The 15,895-nt window shown below is 44.4% G+C and overlaps 1 protein-coding gene across 1 annotated transcript in view; it reads left to right on the top strand.

Annotated features, from left to right (window-relative positions):
* The window catches only part of EHD4 (EH domain containing 4), an 87,828-nt gene that overhangs the window by 50,583 nt on the left and 21,350 nt on the right, over positions 1-15,895 (top strand). The window contains exon 4 of the mRNA XM_030318428.1: positions 13,591-14,003. Within this exon, the coding sequence (XP_030174288.1) occupies positions 13,591-14,003 (413 nt within the window). The remainder of the gene's footprint in view (positions 1-13,590; positions 14,004-15,895) is intronic.

Raw genomic sequence — 15,895 nt, forward strand, 5'->3', positions numbered from 1 at the left:
CTTGTTGGTTCTCCAGGACAGGGTTTAGTATCAGCCCCTCCCCACCCCCAGCGGGAGCCTGGACCCCCACTCACTGCCGACCCCTTCCCCGCCCCTATTTACCCCCAAACCACTTGCACATCTGATCAGCTTTGTGGAGAGAGCTAGGGGTGAAAGGAAATGGAGAGGCCAGCAAGAGCAAAGTGTCTGTGACTCCTCTCCTTACCAGCTTGTTTCCATGGCTCAGGCAAGTACAGCTGATGGAGGACTGCCTCTTCCCCCGGAGGTTATGTGTAGTGGCAAAGGTACTACTTCACCCACAGGCCTTCTTGAGATGGTGATAGGCTGGAAAAGGCTAGAAATCCAGACCCTAGGTAGAAACACCATTATAGAAGAAAAGGAAAACCTTCCTTAGTAATATTGTTATCCGAGTCACATATGGACAAATAATTTTTACAGTATGCTTATTCTTATTACAAAAATAATATATATTTATTGTAGAACACTTATAAAACTACTTTTAAAAATATCACAAAGGGGCGCCTGGGTGGCTCAGTCGGTTGAGCGGCCGACTTCGGCTCAGGTCATGATCTCTCAGTCCGTGAGTTCGAGCCCCATGTCGGGCTCTGTGCTGATGGCTCGGAGCCTGGAGCCTGTTTCAGATTCCGTGTCTCCCTCTCTCTGACCCTCCCCTGTTCATGCTCTGTCTCTCCCTGTCTCAAAAATAAATAAAACGTTTTAAAAAAATAATAATAAATAAATAAATAATAAAAATATCACAAAGGGGGAGCCTCACTGGTTCAGTCAGTGAAGCATCTGACTTCGGCTCAGATCACCATCCTGCAGTTCATGAGTTTGAGCCCCACGTTGGGCTCATGGATAAAAGCACAGGCTGTGGGATGCAAGTGCCTGGGTTTGAAACATGGCTCTTAGGAAATAGCTGTGTGACTCTGGGTAAGTTATTTAACCTCTCTGATTCTCTGTATCCTCACCTGTAAAAGGGGGACAATAATAGCACCTGTTTCATGGGGTTGTTGTGAGGATTATGGAGAGTGTGCTAATAGAAAGCTCTCGGGGCAGTGCAGGAATATTGAGAGAGCTCAGTCATATTGACTGTCGTCTTTAATTTTTTGCTATCATTCTGTACCTACCCCCAATCACATTTTCAGAAACAGCCTTTTTCAGTTGCAGAGTAAACTCAGCCTGGAAATGATACAAGGACTCCTTGCACATGTTTAACTGAAGTGGCTGCTATTGTTAACAGTGACTATTTTTGAAAAAATATATTTAATACCTGAGCAATCCCAGATATCTGATGTTTATTTTGAGATGATTTGTACTTCCTACAATTAGTAACAGCTCTTTTTTTAGAAACCCACAGAACTATTTAAGCAACTAAACCCTCTAATGTGCTAAAAATCAGTTACACTTCTCATTCAAGTTAATTCACTTTGTTAATCAGATTTATTTTACTGTTTCATATTTTATTTATGTATGTGTGTATGTATGTGTATATATGTATAATGTTAAAATGCAATCCACCCTCTTAAATTTTGAGCGTTCTGTACAGTATTGTTAACTCTGGGCACATCTTATACAGCAGATCTCTTGAACTTACTCCTCTTACTTAACTGAAACTTTGTGCCCCTTGATTAAGAATGTCCCATCCCCCTCCCCTGCACCATGCCCCTGGCAACCACCATTCCACTCTATGATTATATGAGTTTGGTTATTTAAAAAAATTTTTTTTCAGTGTTTATTTATTTTTGAGAGAGAGAGAGAGAGAGAGAGAGAGAGAGAGACAGAGCATGAGCAGGGGAAGGGCAGAGTGAGAGGGAGACACAGAATCCAAAGCAGGCTCCAGGCTCTGAGCTGTCAGCCCAGAGACCAATGCAGGGCTCAAACTCACAAACTGTGAGATCATGACCTGAACCGAAGTTGGACGCTCAACCGACTGAGCCACCCAGGTGCCCCAAGTTTGGTTATTTTAAATGTTTTTATTATTATTATTTATTTTTGAAAGAGAGAGAGAGAGTGAGCAGTGGAGGAGCAGGGAGCGAGGGAGGGAAACACAGAATCTGAAGCAGGCTCTAGGCTCTGAGCTGTGAGCACAGAGCCCAATGCAGGGTTCGAACTCAGAAACTATGAGGTTGTGACCTGAGCCAAGGTTGGACACTTACCCAGTTGAGCCACCCAGGTGCCCCAAGTTTGGTTATTTTAGATTCCTGATGTAAACAAAATCATGCAGTATCTGTCCTTCTGTGAGTGACTTATCTCACTTAGTGTAATGTCTTCCAGCTCCATCCATGTTGCAGAATCTCCCTTTTTAAAGCCGCATAATATTCTGTTGTATGTATAAACCACATTTTTGTTATCTGTTCGTCTGCCAAAGGACATTAAGGTTGTTTCCATATCTTGGCTATTATGAATAGTACCACAATAAACATGGGAATGCTAATATCTCTTTGAGATCTTGATTTAAATTCTTTTGAATTTAATTCTTCTGAATCCCCAGAAGTGGGATTGCTAGATCATATGGTAGTTCTGATTTTCATTTTTAGAGGAATAAACCAAATTTCTTGAATATCTACTACATTCACTAGTAGGTTCTGAGTACTGGGTATACAGTGGTGAATGGAATGAGAGAGTCTCTGCCCTCATAGAGTTTCTGTCTTATAATCACCAAATAAATATATCATTGGAAAGTATAAGGGTTATGAAAGAAAAATCATTGGTGCTATAAGAATACGTCGCAGGGAACCTGATTTAGATAGTACAAAGTATCCTGTGGTGGGCTTTTGGGTTCCAAGCATGATTAAGACTTGGCCCCTGCTCTCAGGATGCTTATAATTTAGTGCAGTGGATGGGCTGCAGCAGAACACATATCTTCTCAGGAAGAAATGGGGAGAGAGGATCCATTCTACTCAGGTGAGAGAAGGTGTCCCAGAGGGAAGTGACCCAGAGGGATGGGTAGCTGGAGATGGAAAAGGGGCAGGGCATTTGGAGCTAAAGAAAGTCTGGGCAAAGGTGCAAAGGCAGGGGGCTACAGAATGCTTTTGGAGAACAGCAAGGAGCCCAGTGTTTATGGGGAGAGGAGGGTGAGGTTTAGCAAGAGCCCCTGAGAAAAGGCCGGAGGGATAATGTGGTGACTAGTCATGGAGAATGTGTAAACATTTGCTCTAGAAGGAATCAGGGCACCCAAAGTTTTGGAGATTGTCTCTGAGTTCTGAGAAGGGGTGGGAATCATGTGAGGACGAGATTGGAAAGGAAGGATCCTGGGGACAAGAACTACAGTTAAGAGGCACCACCGGCACATTCACAATGGCTGTGTAGACAGTCAGTGCTGGACAATCGACTAAGTGCTGGAGGGACACAAAGATGGATATGACACCTAAGGGACTTCTGGGAGAGAGGCTAGTGTTACCCAAACAAATCAGCCCAGTAACAGCTGCAGTAGGGATATGAGGGACCTGGCATTTGACAGGAGCTGCTAGTTCTACAAGGGGCAGGCCAGTGCCCCGCCAAGGAGGAGAGGTCTGAGCAGAGTCTTGGGCCATGTCCAACTGGGCAAGTGGCCTTGCCCACCCCAAGAATGGGGCCAGGGGCATGGGCAGGAGGAACCTGGCCTCAGTTCTGGCTGTCCTGCATTATCTTGCGTCCTTTTATTGACACACATCTTGTTTAAAACTCATGTAATTAGCAACTTGGCTCTGGGAAGGAACTTAAGCATTTTTTTTTCCTGTTCTATTAAAAACAGACTGCCAAATTTGTTTTCTCAGGGGCCCCGCCCTATATTTACCTGAGCCAGGGGGCAACTGTTCTAATCTCAGGTGTCATTTCCTGGTGGGTGCCTTCAGATGGAGACCATGGTTTCCATGGGGGCTGTGATGGAAGCCCCTGATTGGATAGAAGTGGCCCCTTCCTTCCTGCCCCCTCCTTTTGTTCCCAGAACGTGGAGCCAGGATGCCAAGCTGGGATCTTCCACAGGACAAATTCTCTTTCTCAGCTATATAGCTTGTGGGTCCCTTTGCAAATAGAAACTACATTTTTAACCAGTTGGATTGATGACATCTCTTGTTTTGTTCTAGACGAATAAAAGTTCCATTAGAAGGTCTTATAGAATTGATGGGGAGCCTGGGTGGCTCGGTTGGTTAAGCGTCCAACTCTTGATTTCAACTCAGGTCATGATCTCACAGTTCATGAGTTTGAGCTGTGCTCAAACATTGGGTTCTGTGCTGACAGCAGAGGCTGCTGCAGATTCTGTCTCCTGCTTTCTCTGCCCCTCCCCCACTTGCTCTCAAAAATAAATAAACATTAAAAAAAAGTCTTATAGAATTGAAATGTCTATAATTGAATGAATAAATGTTAAAAATACATTGAGCACCATGGGACAAGTCTGTTATGATATTGATTCCTGTGCCCTCCATACATACTCATTAATACACACATACATGCACTACCCCCACATGCGCGCGCACACACACACACACACACACACACACACGTTTGAATGTATCCCAGGGTCTGCTGCATTCTACCTAGCTGGAACGGATTCTCATAAACTCAGAGCATTCTCATCCCTGACCTGTCACCGTGAGAAACTTTCTTATCACCTTGGCCAGAAGGTAGGACACTTGTGAAATTACACAATTCTCAAAGTTCCAGTGGATGAGCCAAATTTTACAATAACCTCTTTGGTAAAGACTGATTTCAACCAAAGCATAGGGCTCCTGCTTTAGTTAAATTCAACTTATGCCCAGCAAGATGCACTGTGCAGTCCCTTTGATGAACAGATTTCAACTTCCTTGTCCATTCAGCAGTTTTTGGAGATGTGTATCTTTAAATAAGTTTAGCAGCCTTGAATTTGTTCTCTCTTCCTTCCCTTCCTTTCTTATGCATTTATTTATGTCAGTTTGATTGAAGTATAACATAATAATGCACTCATTTTGATTGTACAGTTTGGTGAGTTTTGACCAATGCACACCCGTGTAACCACTGCCATCATCAAGGAATAGAAACTTTCCAACCCCCTGAGAAGTTCTTCTTTGTGCCACTTTGCAGTCAGTCCCAGCCGCCCTCAGCCAGAGGCAACCACTGATGTGCTCCCAGTCACTGCAGCTTGGCTCTGCCTGCTCTAGAATTTCCTATCAGTGTGTATTCTTTAGCGTCTGGCTTCTCTCACTCAGCATGGTGTTTCTGAGATTCACCCGAGCGGCTGTGTGTCAGTAGCTCATTCCTTTTATTGCTGGGCGGTATTCCACTGTACAGTTTATCCGTTCACCTGCTGAGGGACATTTGGATTGTTTCCAGTTTGGGGCTATTATGGATAAAGCTAGCAGCCTTTGTTCTACAGACATATGTCCCTCAGCAACCATTCCAAGCACATCCTGGACACTTGATCATTATTAGTTCATCCACTTTTGACTTTTCATTTAAAATGTATTGTTAAATTTCAAAATGTTTATTGCACTTCTAAGTTCCAGAGAGAGAGGTGTCCCAAAAGGTTGTTTAAAGCCAGTTTGGGGAATTTGCAACAGTTTTCCACAGAAAACAGTCCTTCAGGAAGCATTTGCTGAGGGCTGGTCTTGGTGAGCACTGTCTTGGTACTGTAGAGAGCAGGGTAAAAGGGCCCCAACCCTTGGGTGATCACAGCCCAGTGGGGGAAACACCTGTGACCTCAAATGGTACAGTTCTCTGGAGAGCTATAAGACCCTCTCAGGAGCCCAGGAGCTGGGGGTGATTTTTCAGAGGCAAAGGTTGGTCTGAGTCAGAGCTGTGGTATTTCCACTCAGAAGTGGGTGCCAGGTGGAATGGGCTATCTGTAAAAAATAACAGTGCGTGTCTGGACCAAAAACAGTCAACTCCAAAAGTAAAGACACTATGTAGGCCAAACAAAATAGAGCCGAGGACTTTGTTCAGTCTCAAGACCACTGGTTTTCAACTTTGTTTTAAGTGGTAGCTCTTTCCCAGACCCCCTTAGCATAGTGTGGCTGAACTCTAGTGATGATAGCGACCTGACCACCCTCTGTAACAGAATCTTCGCGAAAATTCATTACTCTCCCCCCACTGGGTCCAGTGTATGCTCTGGTTATCCCAGCCAGTCTGGCTACACACAGGACTTTTGTAAGCCAGGGAGTGTCTGTGATTAGAATCATAGCTTTATTTTAGGAGCAACTCAGGGCCTTTAAGACCAACTGGTAGAACTCCATCTGTTTCACAAACAAGAAAAGAAAGGCCTCTGGATCTTTGAGGTTCCAGCAGCTCTACAAAATGTGGGCAGTTCTGTGCTCAGTTGTGTCTTTCATTAGCTGTCTTCTGAACACTGATTCTTCCACTTGGCTCAAGCATCATTGCCCTGTCACCTTTCCCCTAATTAATTGCGTTTTCTCCATGGCTGAAGACTATGCTTTGTCCCAACCAGGCATCCTTCAACATTTATTATGCTCCCACCATGCACCTGTTACAAAGGTCTTTTAAATAACCAGTAGAGGGGCGCCTGGGTGGCTCAGTCAGTTAAGCGTCCGACTTCGGCTCAGGTTATGATCTCACGGTTCATGAGTTCGAGCCCCGCATCGGGCTCTGTGCTGACAGCTCAGAACCTGGAGTCTGTTTCGGATTCTGTGTCTCCCTCTCTCTCTCTGACCCTCCCCCATTCATGCTCTGTCTCTCTCTGTCTCAAAAGTAAATAAATGTTAAAAAAAAAAAATAACCAGTAGATAACTTGAAAGCTTTTGGAGAGCTTTCTAGATGTCAGTGATTCTAAATGTCTCTCGTATGTTAACTCCAAAGCCCCAAGAGGTATGTGGATGCCATTATTAGCCCCATTTTTACAGATGAGGAAATGAAGCACAGAGAGGTTAAGTAACTTGCCCAAGCTCACAAAACTAGTAAGTGATGGAGCCAGGATTAGACCCCAGGCAGCTGAGTCCAAAGCCTGTACTTTTTTCTTTTTTTCCAGCTTCGTTGAGGCATAATTGACAAACAAAAACTGTATTTATTTAAGATGTACAATATGATGGTTTAATGTACATATATAGGAAACGATTACTACAACTAAGCTAATTAACACATCCATCACCTAGTTACCACCTTGTTTCTAATTGTGTTTAATTTGCATTAACTTTACATAGTATAGAAATATGTATTTGCAAAAACAGTAATCTTGATGAATATAGTCATAGTGCCTACCCTAGACTTATGTGAAGATTAAGTAAATGAATATATGTATACTGATGAGAACAGTGCCTTAGTAAGCATATTATTAGCACTACCCATTATTATTATTATTATCTACAGCTTTCCAACTGTGATCACTCTTATACTTACGGTTAAAGCAGAAATATGCATGGCCCTCTTTACAAATTGATCATAGAGTTTCCTATCATTAATGATGTATTGACTTGTCTATCTTAAATAACTTGTACTCTCACAAGTTCAGTCAACAAAACCACTAGGTTATTTTTTTAAGTTTCTGAGTAATGATTTGGTAATAGAAAATCATGCGTATAAGCACATAATATTCTCTTAGAAATTATAGAATGAGGAAATCCATATATATACTATCATCAGGAAATTTCACTGCAGTTGTTTGTTTGGTTCTTTCCGTATTCTTTGCTGGTGCCTAGATCTTTCCCCCACTGGAAGATAAGAACAGGTTAGGAAGGAGAGCCTCAAAAATCTTTTATCCTAAGTGAACGACAGTAAAAGAAAAAATCTGACCACTGCCTTCCCTTTGTTTCCTATGAACTGCTTTTGACTCAGGATTTATTGTTGTTGTTACTGTTTTTAATTGGAAGCACTTTGTCAGGAGATTTCTTAGGACACCTGAAACTAATATAAGATGATGTTATATGTCAATTATATCTCAATTTTTTTAAGTTTTGAAAAAGAGTAAGGCCAGTACAAAGCCCATACTCTTAACCATGTCTTGTGCGACCATGAGGAAGACATGGCCCCTGCGGCTAAAGAATTTATGATGCTATGAGAGAGACCCATACATCCATCTGATTATAAAGTGTAAGCAAGAGGTTCAGGGAGCTCAGATGTGGAAGCAATTGAGTTCACCTAAAGCAGGGGTTGGGGTTGGGGGGAGGGCACAGAAACAATAATAAAAGCTTATATTTACTGAGAGTTTACAAAAGTCCCAACATTATACTGAGCATATTAAGAGCATTTTCTCATATAATTACTCAACAGCTCAATTTTACAGATGAGAGAATTGGAGCTTAAGGAAGTTAAGTAACATGGAACTGAATCAAGGTTTGGCCAGGTGTATTTGAAGGATGATAAGGATTTAGGCTAGATTTCTAGATCCTAAGCCAGAGGGGAGGGGTTCACCGGGACTAAGGTCCAGTGTGAGCAAAGACAGGATAACTTTCCTAAATCTAAAAATCCATCTTAGGGGCGCCTGGGTGGCTCAGTCGGTTGAGCGTCTGACTTCAGCTCAGGTCGTGATCTCACGGCTTGTGAGTTTGAGCCCCACGTCGGGCTCTGTGCTGACGGCTCAGAGCCGGGAGCCTCTTCAGATTCTGTGTCTTTCTCTCTGCTCCTCCCCCGCTCACACTCTGTCTCTCAAAAATAAATAAAAACATTTAAAAAAAATTTTTTTTAATTTAAAAATCCATCTTCAAATAAGCAGATTTAAATTCCATGTTTCCTCAATTCTGTGATGCACCATCTAACCATCTATTGGTACCTTTTTAGAATAAAAAGAAACTACTTTAAATGTGTTTTGCTGACCAACAATAATGTAGACATAGCTGTACCATCCCATGCCTTGGTACTCAGTCCTGAAACCGCCAAACATGGCAATCATCTGGAGGGTTTGCACAACGTACATCACCAAGTCCAGCCTCAGGGATTCCGATTCTGTGCTTTTAGGGAGGGGTCTACAAGTCTAAACTTTGGCAAGCGCCTTATATGAATCTAATACAAGAGCACATCTTGAGAATCAATGATCTATAGATCCTTCTGAGTCACTTTTCCTTCAGCAGGCAGATTAAATGACATCATTAATTTGAAGTCATTTCTTTAAAATCAACTGGAATGGGGCTCTTGGGTGGCTCAGTCAGTTAAGCATCTGACTTCGGCTCAGATCATGATCTCACTGTTTGTGGATTTGAACCCCGCGTCGGGCTCAGTGCTGACAGCTCAGAGCCTGGAGCCTGCTTCGGATTCTGTGTCTCCCTCTCTCTCTCTGCCCCTCCCCCACTCACACTCTGTCTCTCTGTCTCTCAAAAATAAATAAGTGTAAAAATAAATAATAGAAAACTTTTAAAAAGTAAAATAAAATCAGCTGGAACTTTTTGGTAGATAGGTACTTGGTGCCTATCTTAAATCACAAAGAATAATTGAGCAAGACCTATTAAGCCTTAAAAAGGAGAGAAATTCTGACAAATTCTACAACATGGATGGACCTTGAGGACATTGTGCTAAATGAAATAAGCCAGTCACAAAAAGACAAATGTCGTACGATTCCAGGTATATGAGGTACCTAGAGTAGTCAAATTCATAAAGACAAGCAAGATAGAATGGTGGCTGCCAGGGCTGGGGGGAGGGAGGAAAGGGAAGTTAATGTTTAATGGATACTTAGTTTCATTTGGGGAAGATGAAGACTTCTGGAGACGGGGATTGCACAGCAATGTGAATGTGCTTAATGCCAATAAATTGTACACTTAAAAATGGTTAAAATGGTAAAATAATAATAACAACAAGTGTGTATGGAAGAAAAATGAGCTGACCAACCTCTCCCAGCTGTGGTAATTCTTTGCTTAGTGACACTTAGTGTCTGAGACACTTAGTGATTTCTTCACCTTTGATTATACTCCCTAATATGTAACAAATAATCCTTTCACACCTGCATAATGACAAATAGAATACAGTTCTATCTACCTGTACCTTACGTTTTCCTCATTACTTTAATTTTTTTAATGTTTATTTATTTTTGAGAGAGAGAGTGCAAGCAAGCTAGGGGCAGAGGGACAGGGAGACACAGAATCCGAAGTAGGCTCCAGGCTCTGAGCTGTCAGCACAGAGCCCAACACAGGGCTTGAACCCACGAACCATGAGATCATGACCTGAGCTGAAGTCGGACACTTAACCGACTGAGCCACCCAGGCACCTCTCTCCTTGTTACTTTAAAACAAGAAAATGTGGCCATGCAGCCATTCCTCCAAAGATGAGTAATGGCTTCACTTACAGTAAACTTACATCTGGCAGCTCTATTCCCACTAACTTTTTATTTCAATGAAGTATTGGAATGATGTCTTTGACTTATTTATTTTGTGTGTGTGATTTTTGCCTTCTTCTTTTTTTCGAAATGAAGATTATCTTTATATTTTTTTAATATAATTTATTGCCAAATTGGCTAATATACAGTATGTAAAGTGTGCTCTTGGTTTTGGGGGTAGATTCCCATGGTTCATCGCTTACATACAACACCCAGTGCTCATCCCAACAAGTGCCCTCCTCATTGCTCATCACCCACTTTCTCCTCTACCCCACTCCCCACATCAGCCCTCAGTTTGTTCTCAGTTTGTATTTAAGAGTCTCTTATGGTTTGCCTCCCTCCCTCTCTGTAACTCCCCCCCCACCCCTCCCCCATGGTCTTCTGTTCAGTTTCTCAAGATCCACATATATATGAGTGAAAACATATATCTGTCCTTCTCTGGCTGACTTATTTCATGGAGTGATGTCTTTTAAAAAGACATTTAAAATAACTATAGGAGCCCAAATTTAAGTGGAAGTTTAAATCCGTGGTAATGTCAAGGCCAGCCACTCAATCCTTCCTTGGAGGAAGAGATGCGTGTCTCCATGGCTGAATTCACACATGTGCCAGTGGTGACAGTGAGGGGAGCGGCAAGTCTCTCTTGGCACTGATTGTAAGAGTATTTCTGAACAGAAATACTCACATGTGGAGAAAATTATGCACCAGCCGTGGTTTTTGGTAGCAAATCAAAGAAGCTAATTCTGGCTACCTGAGGCAGAAAAGGAAATTTGCAGAAAATCAGGTTGTTCACCGAGTTAATGGGTACGTTGGAGAGCTAGTCTCGAAAACTAGCTTAGGAAACCACCACCACTGGACTGTCAACTCAGCTTCTCTGCCATGAATAAATTCTCATTTTCCCTATGGCTTTGCATCCTTCTGTCAAGATTTAACACCCCCCTCTGGTGGAAGGAGATGACTCTCTGGTTCTAAATCACCTGCCTGTACCGCAGACTGCCAACGAGTGGGGCAACGGACTGTCTGCCACACCTTCAGCTTCTGTGATGCGCGGGGGACCCCACCCCTCCCAATAGGAAGGGTGTTCAGCAAAACTCAACTTGCATCCACTCCAGTGTCCACATGCAGCTCCTTCTAGTGGTCACTTCCAAAACATCTTACCTGACTACCAGGGCATAGCATCATCACTCACCTGCTGAGGGTCTCCTACCTGGGGTTTGGGGCTATCTGGCACCCAAGTCTGTCTCAAATGACAGAACCACTTTGGGAGGTCTTATGTTCTGGCCCTGCAGGGACAGAGCTCAGAGTGAAATCTTGACTCTGACTCCTTACATACTACAGTGTGACCCCGTTCAGTAGGTCTTTGATCTTCCTCTGTTCTAACCTGACTACTGATAGTGATCAAAATAAACTCTGACCCACATTCTGACAATTACCTTTGCCTTCCTTGTCCCCAGGGAATCAGGGAGTGCCACCATGAAAGACAGAATAGAGAAGTGAAAAGCACAAACGGGAAATATACAAGCATGTAATGATGATAAATACCATATATAGGGCGGTGCTTTCCCCTGGGGGATGTGCTTGGGGAGGGGTCTGCGGGGGGCTTCAGCATTTCTGCGTGTTTTGTTTTCCTTATTAAAATTGTGTCTGAATCCTTTCTTTCTTCAACTACTCCCCTTACACCTGTTCTTCAAATTTATGGAAACTTTAGTCAATCGGCCCCCTTTATTTTTGAAAATAGATCATTCCCTAGACACATTCTTATCTACCTCAGATCCCTCAGAGTCAGTCAGTATCCCAAATTTGGTATTAATATTTTTGTATGTTTGTATAGTATGTATCCATTGGCTCTTGAGTATTGCTTTGTTTTTTTAACATTTTAAGTGAATGTTATCCTACTGTACACATTCTTTTGAAACCTGATTTTTTACTCACCAGTCTTTTGGAGATTGGCCTGTGTTGACAAGTGAAAATCCAATTCATCCTCACTGCTGTATGAGTATTTTGTAATATAAATAAAGTAGACTTAAATTCTTCAAAGTATCTGAAGCAAACAAGGCCAAGTGTCAAAATTTATTAAAGTTATGGGTTGGGTATATCAGCATTCATCATATTATTTTCGAGACTTTTATGTGTGTTTGGGAGTTCTCAAAATCTATTAAAAGGGGTGATAGCAACAAATAGGAGTCAGGAAAGTTGCCATCTGGGCTTTAACTGGGCTGCACTGAGACTGAGTCCACAGCTAATCAGACTGAGATTAAAAATAAACCTGGTCAGGACGCCTGGGTGGCTCAGTCAGTTCAGCGTCTGACTTCGGCTCAGGTCATGATCTCCCGGTTCGTGGGTTCAAGTCCCGTGTCAGGCTCTGTGCTGACAGCTCCGAGCCTGGAGACTGCTTCGGAGTTTGTGTCTCCCTCTCTCTCTGACCCTCTCTTGCTCATGCTCTGTCTCTCTCTGTCTCTCAAAAATAAATAAATGTTAAATTAAAAAAAAATTTTTTTTAAATAAATAAATAAACCTGGTGGCACTAGTCTCCTCTTACTTGCTTTTCATGTGCCTCTGCCTCCCCAGGGAGATGCCCAAAACAGGCCTTGACCATGGCCTGTGAGGAGTGTTTATGTAGCTGCACGATTTGGAGTATACTGGCACATGGCCAAACCGAACTAAACAGAGTCTGTTGTGGGCCTAGCCATTTTTAAAAAGAAATTGGCAAAAGACATTTCACACAATGGCTGTGAGACATGATTTTTTTTTTTTTTAATATTTACAACTTACTTAAGATATAAATAGTCCAAATGATAAATACTGGTCAAAGTTTGGGGCAGGCCAACCTTTGGCCTCCTTAACACTCTTAAAAACTTAGGATAGGAGAAGATAATTCTTCTTTGTTGTGCTTACTAGACCCCCCATGAGACCTCAAGTGGCCCCCGGGTTTTCTTCCTTCACCATTTCTGCTTCTTTCAGAAAAGTGAGACTTTGGTAGAAGGGAGAACTTTTGACCCAGGGCCTGTGGTTTTACAGAGCCATTGATCAAATTTGCCATTCATCCCCAGGACTGTACCAGGTGAAATGAGAGACTCGTGGGGACTAAATGAAATGACAGATAAGGAAGTAAGCGATGCCCAATCAAAGTGCCCTTGAGCACCTTTTCAGTTCCTGTTTCTTCCCAGGGAAGGGTTCCTAGGGTCCTCAGCATTATCTCCTGAATGCATCCAGCCCCAGGGGACTCATGTGAAGTGATTTTCAGTCCATGGAGAGCCTCCACTGCCTCCTTGGAAAGAAGTGCTCTGTCCTTGGCAGCTGCCAGAGAACCAGTGAGTCCCCAGCTCTGCTAGTAAATGTGTCTTCTGAGCAGTCGGCCACACTGACGTGCCCTTCTCTCCACCTAGGCTATGACTTCTGCCAGGTCCTACAGTGGTTTGCAGAGCGAGTCGACAGGATCATCCTGCTGTTCGATGCTCACAAACTGGACATCTCAGACGAGTTCTCAGAGGCCATCAAGGCCTTCCGCGGCCAAGATGACAAGATCCGCGTGGTACTGAACAAGGCCGACCAAGTGGACACGCAGCAGCTGATGCGCGTCTACGGGGCCCTCATGTGGTCCCTGGGCAAGGTCATCAACACACCCGAGGTCCTTCGAGTCTACATCGGCTCTTTCTGGGCACAGCCCCTACAGAACACTGATAACCGCCGGCTCTTCGAGGCCGAGGCCCAGGACCTCTTCAGAGACATCCAGAGCCTTCCGCAGAAGGCGGCCGTGCGCAAACTCAACGACCTCATCAAGCGAGCGAGGCTGGCTAAGGTGAGCCAAGGAGACACGGTGGGCAGCAGGGGATGCTTCCCATTCTCTCCTCTCTAAGGGAAGGTGGGGGTGGGAGAGGTTCCATTCTAGGGGACCTCAGGAATGGAGCACAGAAGAGGTTAAGAAGGGAGCCTCAAGATCAGTACGTCTGTTTAGGTTCTGGCTCCTACTCTGTGGTCTTAGGCAAATGAGTCAACCTTTCCAAACCTGTTTTCTCATCTGTAAAATGGAGCCAGTAAGAGCACATCATAGCGTGCTTGTGAGGATTCAGGGTGACCGGGCTTGCAGAGCACACAGGAGGGATCGATGCACTCACCACATGGAAGCTGCTATTTTCTTAGCCCAATGGGAATGTAGCCAGCTGAACCAGAGGGGTGGCATTGGTGGGACCAGTATGGTGCTGAGATGCCAGCATTAGTCACCCTGGGTCTAAGGCGCAGAACCCGATGTTACTGCCTGGAGCCAGGCAGGAAGCTAGATTCAGCCTGACCCACGGAGTGTGCTGCTTTGGGGGTGGCACCCCATCCCCATTCTGGCTGGGAGCCTGTAAGCATGCCCGCCAGGCCTCTGGGCTCTTCCGCCTCGTAGCTGAACCTTTCAGCAGCCCCAGGGGTGGGTACCCAACAGGGTAAGTGGTCATCTGGTAACCACCCTCGAGTACTGTCATTGATTCTGTCACGTCTCTGAAGAGAGAACAGCACATGACTCCTCTAAGAAAAAGTATGGAAAAAAAGATGGTTCTTTAAAAGTTGTGTGCACATTTCATAAAATCATATTCCTTTGGGACGCCTCAGTGGCTCAGTTGGTTAAGTGTATGACTCTTAATCTCAGCTCATGTCTTGATCTCATGGCTGTGAGTTCTAGCCCCATGTTGGGGCTTTAAAAAAAAAAATCCTATTCCTCTACTGCTGGAAGTGCCCCCAGAGTTTGTCTAGTCTCAATGATCATCAGAAGCACTCTGGAGCTTTAAGCAATGTAAATTCCCAGGCCCTGCCCAGGAGCTTCTGATTCAAGTGTGTCTGTGCATGTCTGTGTGTGTATATGTGAGTGTGTGCATGCGTGTGTGTGTGTGTGTGTGTGTGTGTGTGTGTGTGTGTGTGTGTAAAGCTCCCCAGGTGATTCTGATAATCAGCCACATTTCGAAGCCAGAGGTCTATCCACTCCTGCAGTTTAGAAGGATGAGGTAGAATAAACGATTTCTCCAGAGTCACCTAATCCATGAGTAACAACACTAGAACCAAAAGACAGCCCTCCTGCTCTCAGCCTCGCCCTGTGCCTTTGTCGTGTCCGCTGAAACCAGTCCACAGGCCCGCCTTTCCAAATCCACTCATACTCTGGTCAGGGTACTTCCAGCTTACTTCCCCTTTGTCTTCTGGTGGCAAAGAAACCATGTCCCCTCCCTTATCCTCTTGCTGCACAGAGAGTGACTTCTGGTCTGGCCTTGGGGTCCAGCAGGCCAGCCTTCTAGAATCCACTGCCCCTTGCCTCATTCAGTCAGTATTGCTCAGCACCCCTGGGCTGGGACTGGGGAGCCTGGCTGGTAGAAGAGGAGGCCCCAAACCCCCCATTACAGAGTGGTGAGCTGTGTGCTGATTGAGGTGTGGACACCGTGCTCTGAGGAGGGGGTTTGGCCAGGAAAGGCAAGAGGCCTTCGCTGAGGGTGACAGGCAGGCAGGCGATCGGCCTTCTAACGCCTCCTCATCATTGCCCAGCAGCCTCTATCTTCATGCCAGGATGCTCACCCAGCAGCATCTCTCTATAGCCAAAGAGATGCCTCCCCGGTTGCTGCAGCTCCACATGTAGGACCTCCATCTGCTCTTTTTCTCTCTGCTTGCCATCACTCCCGGTGCATCCTCACACGGACTCCTGGATCGCCCAGCTGATCCCCAGTC

Source organism: Lynx canadensis, chromosome B3 (assembly GCF_007474595.2).
Source record: "Lynx canadensis isolate LIC74 chromosome B3, mLynCan4.pri.v2, whole genome shotgun sequence".
Lineage (NCBI taxonomy): Eukaryota > Metazoa > Chordata > Mammalia > Carnivora > Felidae > Lynx > Lynx canadensis.